The sequence below is a fragment of the Fragaria vesca genome, linkage group LG6 (genome assembly GCF_000184155.1).
Source record: "Fragaria vesca subsp. vesca linkage group LG6, FraVesHawaii_1.0, whole genome shotgun sequence".
Taxonomy (NCBI): domain Eukaryota; kingdom Viridiplantae; phylum Streptophyta; class Magnoliopsida; order Rosales; family Rosaceae; genus Fragaria; species Fragaria vesca.
Genome location: NC_020496.1, coordinates 12446252 through 12463727, shown reverse-complemented (window position 1 = coordinate 12463727; position 17476 = coordinate 12446252). Strand labels below are relative to the sequence as shown.

General features: G+C 39.4%; 2 protein-coding genes across 2 annotated transcripts; one reads left to right on the top strand and one right to left on the bottom strand.

The window, feature by feature from the left end:
- Positions 1-584: 584 nt before the first annotated feature.
- LOC101291844 lies at positions 585-2470 on the bottom strand. Its single transcript, XM_004302934.1, has one exon. It carries the CDS (start codon positions 2414-2416, stop codon positions 1538-1540), a length of 879 nt encoding a protein of 292 aa, XP_004302982.1. The 5' UTR covers positions 2417-2470; the 3' UTR covers positions 585-1537.
- Positions 2471-10882: 8412 nt separating this feature from the next.
- LOC101310146 (uncharacterized protein At5g39865-like) lies at positions 10883-12025 on the top strand. The gene has a single exon (XM_004305286.1). The coding sequence runs from the start codon at positions 10883-10885 to the stop codon at positions 12023-12025; it is 1143 nt and encodes a 380-aa protein (XP_004305334.1).
- The last annotated feature ends 5451 nt before the right edge of the window (positions 12026-17476 follow it).

Below are 17476 nucleotides of genomic sequence, written 5' to 3'. Positions count from 1 at the left end.
CCGGTGAACGAACAAGATCTTATTCGAAGACAGTATTTCTTTTTCCGCTCACCTAACTTTTAGACTCTAGATCCGCCATTGATTTAGACTATACTTCTCTAATGATTAGGTCACAATATGCTCTAATCTTACCATGCTAGCTAGAAGGTGAGGTAACCACTTGGTGACATGCCAAGACACTTTTGGGTGCGTTGAAAAGTTAGAGTCATACGTGGCTCTTTGACATTTCAACGCTTCCTATGTGGAATGGGTTGAAAAGTCAAGTTTCGTTGTCAAACCAAATTATGACATCAATAAGAGTAATGATATGACTTTTTTTTTTTTTGAAATAAACACTTGACACGAATGGTGGTTGCAGTGTATACATGCAGCTATATGTGTGTAGAGCTTCTCACGTCATTATTTGAATTAGTTAGTAGTCTAAGTCTCTCCTTTATTAAGCAAAGGTGTAGGGCTCTTGCAATCTTTGTAGAGTGGTCATGCCATCATTTTGGTTTCATCCTCAATGACGAATTGTTTTAATTTTGATGTTATTTCTTATCACCAACATTAATGTAACGGGACACTATACTTGTGCATAAACTGACAGTTTCGTAATATGGTTTGTAATGAGGTATCGAAACTCTTGTGATACGTTGATCATTTTAGTTCGTATCCCACAAAAATGCCGATAAATGTGATAAATCATCCCTTGTGGCATCTATAACTATATGTATGTTCTACTTTTGGATACGAGTAGATCATCCCTTGTTGGAGTAGTTTGATATGTTCTATTAATGAAGTTTTTGCTTTTCTCTTTTCTTCCCAAATAAAGGAAATCTTTCTCATTTTCAAAGGTCTGTGTCGGACTTGCCATTAGATTGCAATAACTTTGTGATTCTATTTGTTTTCTTTTTTGGAGAGATTACAAGTTTAATTATAAAAGGGTGTTCTCCCTCACCATCTCCATCTCAGGCCCTCACCATCTCCTTAGTACAATAATGAAGAAAGGCATCATATCTGAAAAAGTGAGTAAAGACAACTCTAACTTGTATTGCGGTTAGGCGAGAACACCTCCATTGAAGACACATGTGGTCAATGTGATCCACCACATGCTACAACAGGTTTTCACCACTGTATCCCAAATTAATCTCACGGTAAAAAGCATTCAAATTTAATTTTCACACCAATCTAATCAGTAAAATTTCTTATTACCCAAAACTACAAGCAAATTTACAACTGCTCACTCCCAAAAACATGTCTATTTACAATAACCCGCGTCGTCTAAAAATCAAAATGGACAAAAACAAACGACAACGAAATGCAGAAAACGGCAAAAGCGGTAAACGAGACTTCCTTTTTACCTCTCAAACCCCGGTGGAGCGAAAACCGTTTTATTCAACGTGCCACGTCATCCCAACGACGAACAGAGAGGAAAAGCGGGCCCCGCCTTCTAGACTGCCATTCACGACCGCCACGCACGCAATTTGCTTCCCGAGCGGGGCCCAACGATCGCCGTCGGATCAAGAAATCTCGATTCCCGAGCCGGGCTCGCTCTTTACGCGACGTCGATGCCGTGCTCCCCGACCCAGGACCCGGATCTCCGACCCGACACGAACCGCTTCATCCCACCTAGGCCGGGCGGTTCGCTCTCCGTGCTCTGCCTCGGGAACGAGTCGCACGACGCCGTCTCGTAATCGAACGCAGCTCTCCTCGCCACGCTGCTCCGCCTCGGCGGCGAGTCCGGCGCGTGGACGTCACTCTTCGACTTATCACGTCGCCCGTGCCGAAACAGGCCCCGGAAGCTCGCTAGAAACCCTAACTTGCGTCTCTCCGCCGGTTTAACCGACTTCTCCATCGACGACGACGTGTCGTTTATCGACGACCGCTGCTGGTGGCGGTTCCTCCACCGCCGCTTCCGGTCCCGCTTCGATCTGACTCTCCCCATACACGAGACCTTGGGCGACGACGGCTCGATCATCGACCCGTCCGTCGATTTCCCGACCGATCCGGACCGCTTCGGAAACAGCCGCCCGTTGCCGGCCTTACAGTTCCGGCGGTGCTTCGTATCGGCGTAGTTGGTCTTCTGCGGCTTGGGGAGGCCAATAATGGCCGCCTTGGACTTCAAGTTCATCGAGAATCGCTGCGAATTGTTGTTCGAATTGGGATGCAGGTTGGTGGAGCTGGAGTTGTTTCCTTTGGTGGAGTCCTTCCTCTCGTAGAAGGCGTTCCGGTCGAACCAGTCGTACTCGGCGTCCTTGGAGAGCCAGAACGACTCCGGCGGGAAGTCCGCCGGGAGAACCGGGTCGTCGGGGTTGGCGTCGTCTTCCGGCAGGTCCTTCTCGGCGGCGTCGGCCTGCGACTCGCAGGCGATTTTGCGATCCATGGAGCCGCCGGCGCAGGCGGTAACTAGGGTTTCCAAATCGACTTGTGGCATAACGCGGAAGAATTGAAGAGGAAAGAAAATCTGAGAGAGAGAGAGAGAGAGAGAGAGAAGGTTGAAGAAGAAGATGAAGGTGTGAAAGAGAGGAAGGGTTTTATATATAAACGAGAGAGAGAGGTGGTTGTGTTTATGGAAGCTTCAAGTCTCCGAGAGTTGAGAGGAGTGGTAAAATTATACAGCTTTTTTTTTTTTTTTACTGTTTTACCGGTTAACTCTTCTACCATGTGGGAAGGAAAAGAGAGAGATCTTTTGGTTCGTCAAAATAAGACGAAAGCAAAGCTGACTAGCAGAGGGTGCGAAACGAGTAGGAGATGATTGCTTTAATTAGGTTTCTATTTTTCTAATTAAACTTTGTTATTTTATTAATGGAACTTAATATTTGGTTTACTTGTGCTTGGCTTTGGCTTGGGTTGGCTTTAAATCGGCTTGGCTGTTGGCTCTTTAAATTAAACTCGTGCTTGAGTTGTTACTGATGTGCAAGATTAGCGGGGGCAGTTAGTTAGTAACTTACTCACTACTAGTTTTTGGATGATAGTTTCTTAAACTCATATGAATTCAATCCATTTACATGACAATTCTTAAGTAAGTGACACTGTTTTTCTAACACATTTTGGTTTCAAACTGATTGAAGTCATTGAACTACCTAATAGAGCAAAGACAATGGAGAAGTGTCAAAGATGAAACACAAATGAAGATGATAGATATATAGTAACATCGGTCGTATATGAGTTTTATTTGGGACAAGAAAATGACTCAAGAAATCTACGACCATGGTAATTATTAAGCTCCAAAAGAAACTAATTAATCAAGACCCTACATATACATCTTACAAGAGTCCAAATGGTTTCAAACTTGCTAAAGACATAATCTTGGTGGACTTTGTAGGACGTTTTGAGGAAAATTAACGTTATTCATTTTCTAATCAACGATTGAAAACAAATAAGAAGGCCAGGTTTTTATTCACATTGCTTTCGTACTTCATTTACTAGGAAATTTTGCAAGATATTAGAGACTTTAGCACAAAGTTTTCGGACATCAATTCTAACTTATAAAGGTTTGCTTTAAAAAAAATTCAAGTTGATCATTGAACTTAACTCTAGTCCGTCCATCAGAAATAAATCACAAATTCACAAATTAACAGATCACGTCTTTAAATCCGTAAGAAATTGATGTAGTAGATAATCAATCACATCTTTTAACCGATCAAATAACTTCATTTAAATAAGTTGGTCATGTAACATCAGCTGTCACACAAGGTGAATTACATATTGTAGGTACGTAGTAATATGATTCACCTAACATTATGTTAATATAATGCATGCATTTGTTTTGATAATATCGCAAAAGTTTCATGTTGACATTATGACATATAATTATTATACTGGACCAAGCTAGTCATGCATTTTAAGAGGACCAGAGTAAAAGCTTAGAAGGGGAACGTAATTGATTCTTGAAAAATATTTGTAGGATAAGAAAACATTACACATTAACATAACCTCTTGTCTACGTATCATGTGAACTTTGCTAAACTTAATTAGGTTTCAACACTTTTGTTATATGGGATATTGAAATGGGAGTAGTGAAGTTCACAAGCAGCTGGAATTCCTGGAAATAATACACGCATCATAAATCATTTAATTAAGAAAAAGAAAGAAAATAATTTCCAAGGTCTCAAATCAACTGATGACCAAATCTAACGATTACAAACAAAACAAAAACAAATCAATTATTTCAAGGAAAAAAATTAGCATGACAACTAGTTGCAGCATATATATTATTCATCTGCGCGCTCTAGTGATCCAAGTCGATCAGATGTGCAATCTTGTCCGGTTGTTCCCAGGACTAACTCCAATAGATTTGAGCTGCTTGGACATACATATGCCACCGCCTTCTTCTAGATAATGACAATTGGATTGCTCGAGCATCACTTCACTTGATGAACATGCATGTTCTTCGTCATGACAATTAGATCAATGACAAAGTGTTGTAATTTGCACTCTCATCTGGGTTTCGTACCCAAATCTCATATGGGTTTCGTACCCTAGTAACAAATTAGGGTACAAAACTCAAATGAAACTTTAACTATATGATGAACAGACAAATCTCTTAAACATGAAGTGAGGCCGGCATGCAGATGGTTGGTCAATTTGTAGCATAATGGCATGGATCTCTATTTGGTTGCCCTAAAATCAGGGGGAAAAAAAGAAACAGAATCATGAATTAGTAGCATATTAATCGAAGAAGCATCCATGCATGATTGCATGTGTTTAGGTTTTCATGTCTGCTTTTCATATATATCTATCATGTAGTTTGCCATGTCGCATATGATCGATCTATCCCATCATCAGGAACACATACATAAAAGGATCATTTGTTACTCCTGAAATTTCGTGTGCTTCGAATTCAATTTTCTCTTTGAACAATATACATATAGATGCATATACAGGAGAATGTCATATAGCTAATTTAATTTCCAGCAATACGTAACAACTATGGACTGTTTCGTAACCACCCAATATCTTTATGTAACAATTATAAAGATCCCAAGATTGGTTTGAGAGATGCTGCGCAAATATATATACCCACCTACCAAATATCACGGTGTTCGATCAACCATATATTCCAACACGTACCAAATAAAGCTAGCTACATGATTGGTTTTGATAATCAATCCTACGTGACGATTCGATCCTAATATATATTTGTAGCTTAATTAAACGTATCCTCTCCTCTCAAATAAGAGTGAAGGAAACAGTACAAATTGAGATAGAAACAACCAATCAAGTATACCAGGGAGCGAGAGAGTGATCGAGCTAGCTGGTTGTTAAACCTAATCAAACCCTGGATAATTAGTGCCTGGATTAAGACCAGGCTTAGCAAAGCCGAGCCAGTGTTAAAGTAAAATAATGAAAAGTTGAAAGAGTGGGGACTGTAAGTTGCCAATGTTTGAAGTCCTGGGTTTTGGAGGTTTTGGAGATGAAGACGAAGAGAAGAAAGAGACCTGAAGATTAAGATATTACGTAAAGGGTTTCTTCCGGGTTATGAGCCCTAATCTGAGTAAAGCAGAAGACAGCCGCCATATATGAATTAACCAATTAGTTGTTATACGTGAGCACCTTCGTCTTCATCTTCTTTTGGTAATTAAGCTTCTAGAGGATCGATATGGGAATGAACTCGAAGCTTTAGCTTTATTTATAAACTAATCTAAGAATCTGGGTTTTTTACTATACTGTGCTACGTATAAGAACAAACACAGTAACACAAAATACTTACTTTGGTAACTTGCTTTAATCGCTTAATTGGAAACACGAGTATGGAGCATTGTGTTTGTCTGCTTAATTAGACTAGACCGCTCTTGGTTCTATGTCGTGTGATTGAAACACACATGAATATATAATTAGAAAGTTTTTTTTTTTCTTTTTTTTCTCTCTTCCCGATGGGATATCTAATTAGAAAGTTGTGACAAAAGACCTTGCCTAATTCTTTTTATTTTTATTTATATTTTTTATGAAAAGCCAAGTACTATACGTTATACTCATCGATTTTGATTGAACTTGTTTTTGTTTAGTTTGATACTAATTTAAAACGTTGAGCTTCAAACACGAACTAGGAAGTGAAATCGATCATCTACACTCTTGTTATCAAGCAAAATAGAGAGTAACTTATCTATCTTCGTATTTAATAACGGGACTCTAGAATAACATTAAGTTGATCGATTGATTGGTAAATACGACATGATAACATGATTCAAATTGGTACAGTAGTTGACAATCAAATATTACGATTAGAGTAGTAATTCTTTTTAGATGTAAGTATAAGGTACATTTTGTCAACCTTATGGAAGGCAATTTAGAAATAGAGAATATCACCTTTGCTGTTTCTCGATCAGGCACAGACGTCAAAAGCAGTGGCACCACTACACTTTAAGGGCATTGGTAATATAGTCGCATCAAGTTTCTGAGGTACACCATATGCGTGTAGTATAAAGGTTTCTAGATGATCCATCCTTCGTATATTGTGGATGTGTTTCATACATCACAATGGTTTTGCTTTGCCTAAAAGGAGAAAGCGATCGATTCTTTAAAGGTCCAAAATTAAACATCATGCAATATATGCTGGTACCTTTGGAAAACCTAAGACTCGTGTGATATAAGATCAATTCTTTAGTTAACCTTTCTCCCCTTTGTTTTTGTTTTGCCTATCTTTCCACCCCTAATTATTGTTTATACGTACCAACTCTATATTGGAGCAATGACGCTCCCAACATAATCATAATCATCATTGTAATGTCACGCAACTTAGAGATTTTAAATCAATTAAGATACGAAACTCAATCAGTGATCTTGTGCACTGCACTATCAATACCTTTATCTTTGAAGAAAAGAAGAAGAGGGAACTTATATTTGAATTTAAGATTTTGGTAATGTTGTGCACCACTAATATATTTCAATTATTATTTTTATTTATCTAAAGAACGAAAAAACTTGATATTCGAAGGGCAAATGAAACTCTGCCATCTTAAGGTCAATTGAAAAAAAAGTCGGCTTTTGCTCTTCTATTTAGGGTTTCTCTAGCAGAGGTGACTTTGACCGAGATTTGCTATGTGATGGCGGTGGGTTCTAGGCTTCTAGCCGTCGATCATGGGTTGTGAGAGAGGAGCATGCGAGCTTGACAGGAGACAACGATACCTTCTTTTATCTGTGTAGCAGAATGCTCTACGTGAGCAAACCTGTGATGATCCCACTCTTCACGACCGCAGTTGCTGGAATTTGAAGTCTAAAGGAGAGGATATTAGAGCGGGTTTCTCTTGTCTCTTTTATCTACTTGATTATTCATGGCCTATGAACCAGTTATAAGAGCAGATTTGGATTGCCTTTTCACTCAGATAACTGCTTCTATTAACATCATTTAAGCTCATATAAGAGAATTTCGAACGAATGTCAACAACTACAAGTGACGTCGAGGAGGAGAATCCAATGGGCAAAATCGAATTGCTAATCAGGTTTTCAAATCTACGGCAGATATTCCTTATTTTTCTTGTTACATGCATACTTTCTAGATTTGCTAGATGAGGTGTATAGATTTTTTGAGATCATGGAGGTTTCAGAACACAAGCAGAGTAAGATTGTTTCTAACCATCACAAGAGCGCTATTGCCGATTGGTGGGATAATTTGCAAAGAGCAAGAAAGATGCAAGGTAAAGAGCCTGTTCGAACATGGAGGAAGATGAAAAAGGTCTTCTTAGAGAAAAATTTCTACCTAGAGATTTTTCGATGAAGAGGTATCATTCTAAGGTGGAAGAGAAGAAACAGGGAGGAGGAGCCCAGCATTTTCATCTTCTAGTTCAAAAACAAGGAGGAGAAAGACCAATTCCTTGGCGGCGGGCCGTGGTACTATGGCGGATCCATTATTGTTTTGGTAGACTACGATGGACTCAGCCCTTACAGGCTTTCCTTGAACCATCCAGAGGCTTGGTTCTCCGTGACTGGGCCGAGGATGGCGATGAAGAACAAGCGAAACTTGGCGCACATTGGAAACAATCTTGGGGTTTTTGTACGAATTGAAGAGGGTGGTGCAGCGGAAGTAGAAGATCCAGAAGGTCCGCGTGCTATTGGACGTTCGTCAGCTAATCCCCACCGGCCGGGTTTTCAATTTCTCGCCAAAATTCATTGTGAATATGGAGTTTAAGCTTGAAAAAATGCCATCGAATTTGCCGGGATGTGGTTTGTTCAGTCACGATAGTGCAGTCTGCGACATGGGCTTGAATCCGTTGTCGGCATCTTACGGGGTGGTGGTGATGGCTGATGTGACAGAGAATGAGGGTTCACAGGTGCCAGGATGGAGATCGTGGTTGCGGAGGAAGAGAACACGGCGGCGTTAGGCCTCGGCTCAATCCCGCAAAAGTCGATGGGAAACCCTAATTTTAAAATAGGGTTGACCACTGACTTGCATGATGAGCTGGGCCTGGGGTCTTTTGGGCTGGACTCGGTGGTCGTAAAATTGGGTTGGGTAGCTCTCTTTTGGGCTTGCAACTACTAGGCTGGAGTTGAATGGGCCTGAACTTGATAAAACCAAGATTTCGGCTGTGCATAAATGGCATCGGTGTGGGCCGGAAAACAACCTAGCTTAGCGGTTATACCTCCGGAATTTGAACATGGTGAGTTAGTTTAATTATGTGCCAGTTATTTTAGGGAAAAAAGAAGAGGGGACGCCCTCGTGGAATTCAGAATAAACCAAAACTGGTTTTGACGACACTTTCTTTGGAACTTGAGGAGGCTATCCCTTTGGGGAGGGTTAGTTTTTTTAGCTTTTCTTGGAATAAATAAGCCCTGCTCATTCCTTACTTTTCTCTAGTCTTGAATGAGCCATTAACTGTTTGGATTTGTCGAAACGTACACCATTTGGGTCTCTAGGTGTTAGACAATCCTTTTAGTGGTTCTTTTTCTTGATTAGGGGTGAGTTTGAGAGATTTTAATTTTTGTTTTTGTTTCTTTAGGTTTCGTTTTTTATAGCACGTTTTGGTTAGTGAATAATATGATTGCATTCGACAATTGTTGGTAGTATAGATTATAGAGTTGTCTGCGTTGCAAAGCTTTATCTTAGTAGTCACGCCATATAAAACTTTATGAAAGTTACTCTAGGATAACATGCTGATCTTCCCCAAGCGTTACGCCATGTTGTTGATTTTGATTGGGTTTGAGAGACTTTCGCTGACTGAATCCATCCATAAACCTAGACACCGACAACCTTCATAACCAAAGTGTCACGACAACACCCAAAGGTCACGTTTGGATGGGGGCAAGGAGAAGCACGTAGGAATGCCGATCACTACATAAGCCACTAGTGGCTGAGAGAAAGCGAGCAGCACCTTGTATAGGTTGGGTTATGCTTGAAGAAGCCAGCCCCTAAAAAAGCCATTGCGCGCTAACCGATATTCGTTTAGAACTTTGATTCTTTTATATTTATCAATTTTGATATTGCAAATTCAACTTCATAACAAACAAAGACATCAACAAATTAAAGAAAAAGGCGCATAACAATTGTGTTGGATGTTTGCTAGGTTAGCTATTCATCTTGCAAGAAATCCATACATACAAACAAAAACATTTATGTCTGCTGCAATGTTGCTTTACTATACATGCCTGAAGCCCTAGAGTACACTGGTAAGTGGTAACACATTTCGACATTTTCCTTTGTAGAACTTCGAATTGAATCAATCGTATTTATTCATACAGTGATTTACAATATTAATCGTATACATTCTTATACACATGTTCTTCAATAATATAGTCTCACATTTCCTTACTGTCCTTGTCTCACATTTCCTTATAAGCTTCATTTCTCTATCAACTTCTAGAAGGGCTAAGGTTAGAATGTGTTAATATATGTGATATATCAACTTTGTCCTCAAGTTGTAAAATGAGTTTTCAAAATATTAATATTAGTCCTCAAAGTTGTAATATGAGTCATTAAAAAGTTGTAAAAAAAAAATATTAGTTACAACTTACAATATTAGTTCTCATTTGCCCTTAAACTGGTAATTGAGTCCTCAAAGTTGTAACAACTTTTTTTTAATCAATTTGAGGACTCAATTACCATTTTAAACACATATTTATCGCTTTAAAGGCATATGATGACTAATGTTGTAACTAGAAAATTTTATAACTTTAAGGACTCAAATTACAACTTCGAGGATTAATATTACTAGTTTTAAGACTTCAAGGACTAATATTACTAGTTTGAGGACTCAATTTACAAAATTAATGCATCATATCATTTACATGCATTAACACATTATAAAAATTTCCAAAAAAAGAACTTATAGTAAAAAAATAAGCTCTCTTCATCTAAACATATTTCTTGATTGTTCTTATCTCACTCTCACCCTAGCTATAACATCAAAACTACATACAAGGAGAGGATCCTTATCCTTCTTTACTGCTCCTAACAGTAGCCATAATGAAAAACTTACGGTAAAAATAAGCTCTTGAATCACAAATAAACAAACATAATCAAAACTTCTTTCTTAGGAGCAACATATTCATCTATAGAGATAGCACGATAAATTGTGTTTAAACAAAAGAGCAAGATAATGGATTCTTACGTGGTCTTCTCCATTAAACAAAGAACAAACACGATCAAACAAAAGGTGCACAACGAGCAACACACAATCAAGACGGGTCAAATTAAAAATTACAAAAACTAACGGGCACAAAAAACGAATAAAAAAAACGACATGGGCTTCTAACAAAAATCCCCTGAATCAGGATTCGAATTTTCAGACCGTTGAAGCCCGTTGGCAGACAAAGAGCCAAGGTAACCGTTGGAGATTGAGAAACAGTAACCTCCACTTAATCTTTTTCCTCCTCCTTTTCACCCTTCCAATCTAACCCACCACCAAAACAAAGAACCCAGATAGAAAAATCCAGCAATATCAGACCAAGAAACCCCCCACTTGAAATGGGCTGCGTCTCATCCAAACTGTTCAAGAATGATCTCAGAGAAGAAGTAATCATCACCCACGGCGCTCTCAACCACGTCGTCTCCCTCACTTCCAGCACTTATGGCCTTCTCAATCTCGACAAGGACCCTATTGTTGTTTCCGAGGCCACTCTTAAGCAATCTTCTCCGAAAAAGGAAGATCCGGAAGTTATCAATGCGTGGGAACTGATGGAGGGGCTTGAGGAAGCGGTGCCGGTTAAGAGGAGTAGTCCCAAGTCACGATCTGTTCTTCGCGGGTTTGTGGATTTCGATGCGAGGAGTCCGTTGAAGATGCTGAACCAGTTGGGATCGCCGATGAAGGGGAGGCGATTTGGGGGGAAGGAGAATAAGGGGAGAGGGTATAGTCCCAAAGGTTGGGTGAAATCGAATATTGGGTCGGAGAATTCTTGCAAGAAGGCGCTGAATATGAGTCCGGCGGTGAAAGGGTCTCCGGTTTCTGCACAAAGGAGGAGTTTCGGGAGTGATTCGTCGAGGAGGAAGAGTATTAGTCCCCTGTTTGATCCAGAACTGGTTGCTTCTTATGAGAAGGAAATGTTTGAAGAAGAAGAGCAGATCAAGAGGGTGGTCTTGCCTTCGCCCAAGACACGAAAGATGAGGTATTGTACCCGAGATTCTGAGTCTATGCTGAAGTTGTTTGAGAAGAAATGCCCTCCCGGTGGCGAAAATGCGGTTGTTATTTACACTACTACGTTGAGAGGGATTAGGAAGACATTTGAGGATTGCAACAATGTGAGGTCAATTGTGGAGTCACACCTTGTTCGCGTGCTCGAAAGGGATATATCGATGGATTCGGGGTTTAAGGAGGAGATAAGGGGGCTAATGGGGAGCAAAGAGGTTAGGGTACCGCTTGTGTTTGTGAAGGGGAGGTTGATTGGCGGAGCTGATGAGATTGTGAAGTTGGAGGAGGAAGGTAAGCTTGGGGTTTTGTTCGATGGGATCCCGAAAGCGCTTGTTGGGTGCCAAGGTTGTGCTGGAATGAGGTTTGTGATGTGTGTGGAGTGCAATGGAAGCTGCAAGGTTTTGGATGAGGCGCAAAAGAAGATGGTCAAATGTGGTGAGTGCAATGAGAATGGTTTGATTCATTGCCCTCTTTGTTGCTAAATGTATGTAATTGAATTGACTGATTTTGAGTAGTGCTTGCTCGGGTTTAGGATTTTTCGGGTTTTACTGATAATCTTTGGTTTCTGAAGGCAGAACAAGGATTTTGAGTTAAGAATCAGCAGGGTGTTTCAGTTTAGGAAATGAGGGTTCTAAAGTGAGTTTTAGGCCTCTTCTGCATTATGCCTTGTAATTCTTAGGATTGGTTTCTTTAATTCTCTAAGACTGATTTGTGTTTTATACACATGACATGTTGACGACAATTGTACCTTTATTGAAGCTTCGTTATAAATTTTATTCATTTTTGATTAACAACATGGATATGGTTCTTGGTATCTTTTTTGGTAAATGTATATCAAACTCTTTGGTTCTGTCACTTCTGTGCGTTCTGTTGAAGAGTCCCCAATCTAGTAGCAAATAATCAACTCCAGTTGCCTCTCTTTCACCGGATTCATTGCGATTGGGTTTTCCAGAATCCCTGGTTCCAGCTGCATAAGAAAGATGGACTATTTTCTTACCATGCTCTTACAGAATCCAAATTTTACAGAATCCAAATTTTGTCTCCCGTGTGATGTAACAGTCTTTCCTTCATCCACAGCCGGTTCTTACAAGTTACATGTTATAAAGTCGTGTGAACACTCTGCAGTAGTAGAAACATGAGATTTTCTCTCACTGGCATAAATTGTTCTTCATCATTAAGTTTGATCTGTATGTCACACACTCACAGTCTCACACTAACAAAAACCATAAACAAAGGGTGCATTCTCATAGGTTTTTTGTTACTAGACCATACACACAGAAAGTACTCAAAATTGCTAAGCTCCGGGTTAGAACTTTTAAGTTGGCTCAACCTGTTGTAATCAAGGCAGACATAATTTCTGCAGGACTATGAACCAGCTAATAATTGTTCGTGACTATATATATGCTACTTAAAATTCAGACAGTAAAGGATTCGTTTAGGTACATGATAAACTGCAGCTTGGAATTCATTCCAACAGTATCAGAAATGTGGACTAGGAAATTTAGTTTCATCCTCAATGGCAGCCAGGCCAAGTAATTAAACACAAAAGAGATGTACTTGACTGGATAAGAACGGGGAGGAAGTTGATCCTTTGAGCAAGAGGCATATGATGACTATTTGGTCAGGAAAAAGTTTAACCGTTATAGACGAGAAAAAACTCAGACAGCTAGAGAGTTCATTTGGTTCGTGGATAGGGATGGCAATGGGTAGGGTAGGGTACGGGGATCAAAATACCGTACCTATACCTTTTTACATTTTTCATCCCCGTACCCGTCCCCGTACCCGTAATTAGATAATGGAGATTCCCCGTACCCGTACCCTTTGGGGATTACGTTTCCATACCCGTACCCGTACCCGTTAACAATTATGTATTAAATTAAATTTTTTTTTTAAATACGAAATACAATTATATAAAAGTATGAAATTAAAATCAAATACCAAAATAAATAAGTTTCATACTTCAATCCAATAAAAATAAATACAAGTCTTGGTTAAAACATAACAATACCGGTAAATTTCATTAAGAGAATAAAAATATATAATAAAAAGGAAGGTCCATTAAATGTTTATTAAGAGAATTACAAATTTTTTTTACATAAATATTTATTTATAAATTATATATAAATATATATAATAATAAATTATATAATTATATATAAATAATATTTTCATCCTTAATGGGTGGGGATGGGGACGAATATCAAAATACCATACCCGCCCCGTACCCGATTTAAGAATCCGAATACTAAGGATCCCCATCCCCGTTACCCGTTTATACCCGTATATCTTCCCCGTTAGGGTCGAATACCCGTGGGTACCCTACCCGCTGGGGATTATTGCCATCCCTATTCGTGGATCACTCTTATTTCTTATGTGTAGTATTGCCACCTATGTTGCACGGAAATGGAAATGAGTTTCGGTTTCCGATACAATTTAATACGCGGAAACGTCAAAATTAAAATATAGTATGGAGAAATTTTATTCACACATATTTGATACATACCTCTAAATTTTTTTATCCAATTTTTTTTTTCCCAAACTTCTTGTTATGCCCTTTTCATTTTACTGAATACACACTCTTTTAACCGAGAAATCACGTGGCAGTCTGACGTGGTCCTCTATTTCATTCAAATTTTGACATGTGGATTTTCATGATGAAAATCTATTTAGCGATTTAGTCAAAGATCATTTTGGGTTCCTTGTTGATTTTTTAAATTCTAAACCCTAAACCCTAAACCTATACCCTAACCATATATATGCCCTATACCCTAACCATACACCCTATACACTAAACCCTAGGCCAAACTTATAAAAGACTCATGACGGTCATTTCACAAAATATAGAAAACCTTAGTTTATATTTTAGTTGTAATAAATCCACGTGTTAAAATTTAATTGGCAAGGGAGGACCACGTCAGACTGCCACGTGGTCCTTAGGGAGCATTGAAAAATTTCTCCTTTTAACCCATCATCTTCTTCCTAGCCTTCAGTGCCTTCAGCCAAAATTGATTTCAAGCAAAGACTCGATCTATTTTCTCAGCTCTATGATTAATACTACCAATTTTTTCTACTAAAATCAAATCGAATTGGTAAGCAAATGAAGCTTAACAAACAATCAAGAGAGACAAAATAATTTTTGACTTTTTATATTTTTATTAATTTTCTCACTCAAATAATATCTAAGATTTGCAATCAGTTGAAATAGTATGAAAATTTGATATCACTAGGAAGCTTGCAGACTACCAATTCTTAAAGTAGTAAATATGTATAGAAATTTAAGAGTTTAGCATCCAAACTGAAATTTATTTGTTTCTTTAGTTCTCTTTTTGTTCATCTTAAAGAAATGAGTATAATTGTATTAAAAAAAGGGAAGCCCTTCTACTGAGGACCCTTAAGTTGAGGACTTGGTGAGAATTTTTCGGCTTATCCCACATTTCGATCTTATATCCACATCTTGACCGTTCAGTTTATAGGTATTTATGAGTAGATCATTTCTCCAAATTTTCAGTTATATTGAAAATTGTTAAGGCATTCATAAGTGTGATTTATCAATTATGAACTTGAACGGTTCATATTTGACAGATTTGGTTCGTCCATTAATTTGATCTAGTTTGTTATCTTAACGAACACCAATTTGGGTGAAAATTTGTAGAAATGATATACTCATATAAACCTAAAAACTAAACGGATGAGATGTCAAAATGTGAAAAAAAAATTGGGTCTTTTAAACCATAAACCGAAAAGTCTTCAACTTAAGAGTCCTCACTAGAAGGGCTCCCTTAAAAAAAGATTCTAAAAAATAGGGGTGTGCATTAAGAAATTTGGTATATATGAATAAAATAGAGAGCAATTGATGAGATGATTTTGTTAGAGAAGCTAGCTTGGGGATTAAAGGGTGTGGGTTGATTATAAAGCTTGAAAGGGGATCAGGATTAGGAGGAAGGAAGAGAGATGAGTACCCATAGTGTTTCAGACTAGTCGGTGTTGTGGTTGTGGAGATCTGGACAAATTTAGAGGTCACGCACGACGACGACTTGTGCTAAAGGATGCCTGAGACGGTGACCCTGAGCGTTTCAGAAATGTTTCGAGATCCTTCCGCTCTGGAAAGGCGTTTCAGACGCGTTTCGGGGAATTTTGAAAATGTTTCGTTTCTGAAACGTGAAACATCAGTAATTTGACGTTTCGGTGCAACATAATTTGCCACTTTATAGAAAATGATGCTCAAAACGGAAGACATAGAAATTTTTGGTGTGCATTTTTCTTGATCTTGGGAAATAATATCATTTTTCATTTGCGATCTTTATCTTTTAATCCCAGTCCTTAATTTAGGAATAAGGGTGAGTGACCACAAAATCCTTGGTCACCTATGAACATCCATGAGATAAGAGTAATCAAAATAACCTTATAAGGTAAAGCTAGATAACAAGGTAGGATAAACTCATGGTGGCTTCGTCATGTGACATTAGTCTCTCTTTATCAAAAGGAGGAAGAAATATGATTCACACATGACTAAATGTTACATATTCTCAACTGATACTGTAAAAATATCAAGAGAGGAAAGTGATTAGGACACCAACATATATGGAAATGGAGAGAGGTCAATTAGGGTTAAGGATAATATGATAAGCGTTCCTATGTCAACTTTAGTCATTCAAGAACTTTGTTGCCTTGGTTGTGTTTTGGGCTTAGTTACTAGCTTTGGCCTCTTTTCTAGGTACATCTTTTTAATTTTTTTTCTACGTGGTGCTTCTAGACTCACTTGTTACGAGCATAAATTGATGTAATGAGGGTACTACCTCTGCTTAGGCCTCATCATTTGGCCCTTCGGTCTTAGTCCGCCTTAAAACGCGCCCTACACGACCCTCAAATAGGGCGGGCCGACCCTTAGCCTTTTCCAATATGGTAGGGCAAGGATCAAGCAAATGAAACCCGGCCCTACCCTATTTAGTCATTTAGGGCCAAGCCCGACCCGACCATAAAACCCTAAAAGCCCGCCCTTTAGGCCCTAATAATTTTTTATTTTTTCTATTGTTTCTAATATGTCTCTGTAGTCGGTAGCAGGTAAATACCTCCTCGGCCCACAATGCTACCAGAAGCCCAACACGTTGCAGACCTAGCAGGCCTCGTCCTAGAGGTCGCTATAGTCTGGGCCGGGTAGGAGGCATGCAACAAAGGGCCAAACATGCAAACCACAACAGCATGTTTGTCCCACATCGTATAACAGGCAAGAAAGAAGTCCACGCGGGCCTATAAATGCAGTGTCAAAGTCAACCAAGAAGGTAAGAGATCTCCTAGCATTAAATACTATACCAACCTCGTAACTGAATTAATAATCGGAGAGAGAAAGACCGGAAAGTCCTGGTCAATCTCCTCTTACAGGTAACTAGTCAACGACAACCAAGGGCAGAGATCACGCCAAAAGCTTCTATGAGGTCTACGGGATCTTGCAGAAACAATTGGCGCGTCTGTGGGAAATCTTTACTAAAGGTCAACGTGACTCGATGGCTGAGTCGAGCGGGCAGATTGAAGTGAGCAGATCGACATTGGAGGACCAACGGGGTCCCGGCGAGGAGAGAACGCTGAGGATTGCAGCACGAAGTGAGGTATCAGGTGAGAGGCATGACTGCACTCCCGTAGGGAATGACCGGGAAAGGACCCCGGACAGGACGATGCATGACCTCACGTAGGAGGAAGTGGAAGACGTGGCCATGCGGGATAGTGTGGTAAACCTAACCACGAGAGTGAACGAAGCGGAAAGACGAGCGGCTCACAACCCGCCCGGGATGGGATTCGAAGAAAGAGGGGGACCGTTCATGAGGGCCATCACCCAGACCTTGCGCTGAGACGCAACTAAGCCTCTGAAGTTGAGATACAGGGGTGAAGGGGACCCGCATCTATTTCTCAATAGCTTCAAGTCCCACACCAATGGAAAG

Excerpts from the sequence above, each read along its gene's own strand:
- LOC101291844 (XM_004302934.1), bottom strand. The coding sequence starts at position 2,416 with ATGCCACAAGTCGATTTGGAAACCCTAGTTACCGCCTGCGCCGGCGGC.
- LOC101310146 (XM_004305286.1), top strand. The coding sequence starts at position 10,883 with ATGGGCTGCGTCTCATCCAAACTGTTCAAGAATGATCTCAGAGAAGAA.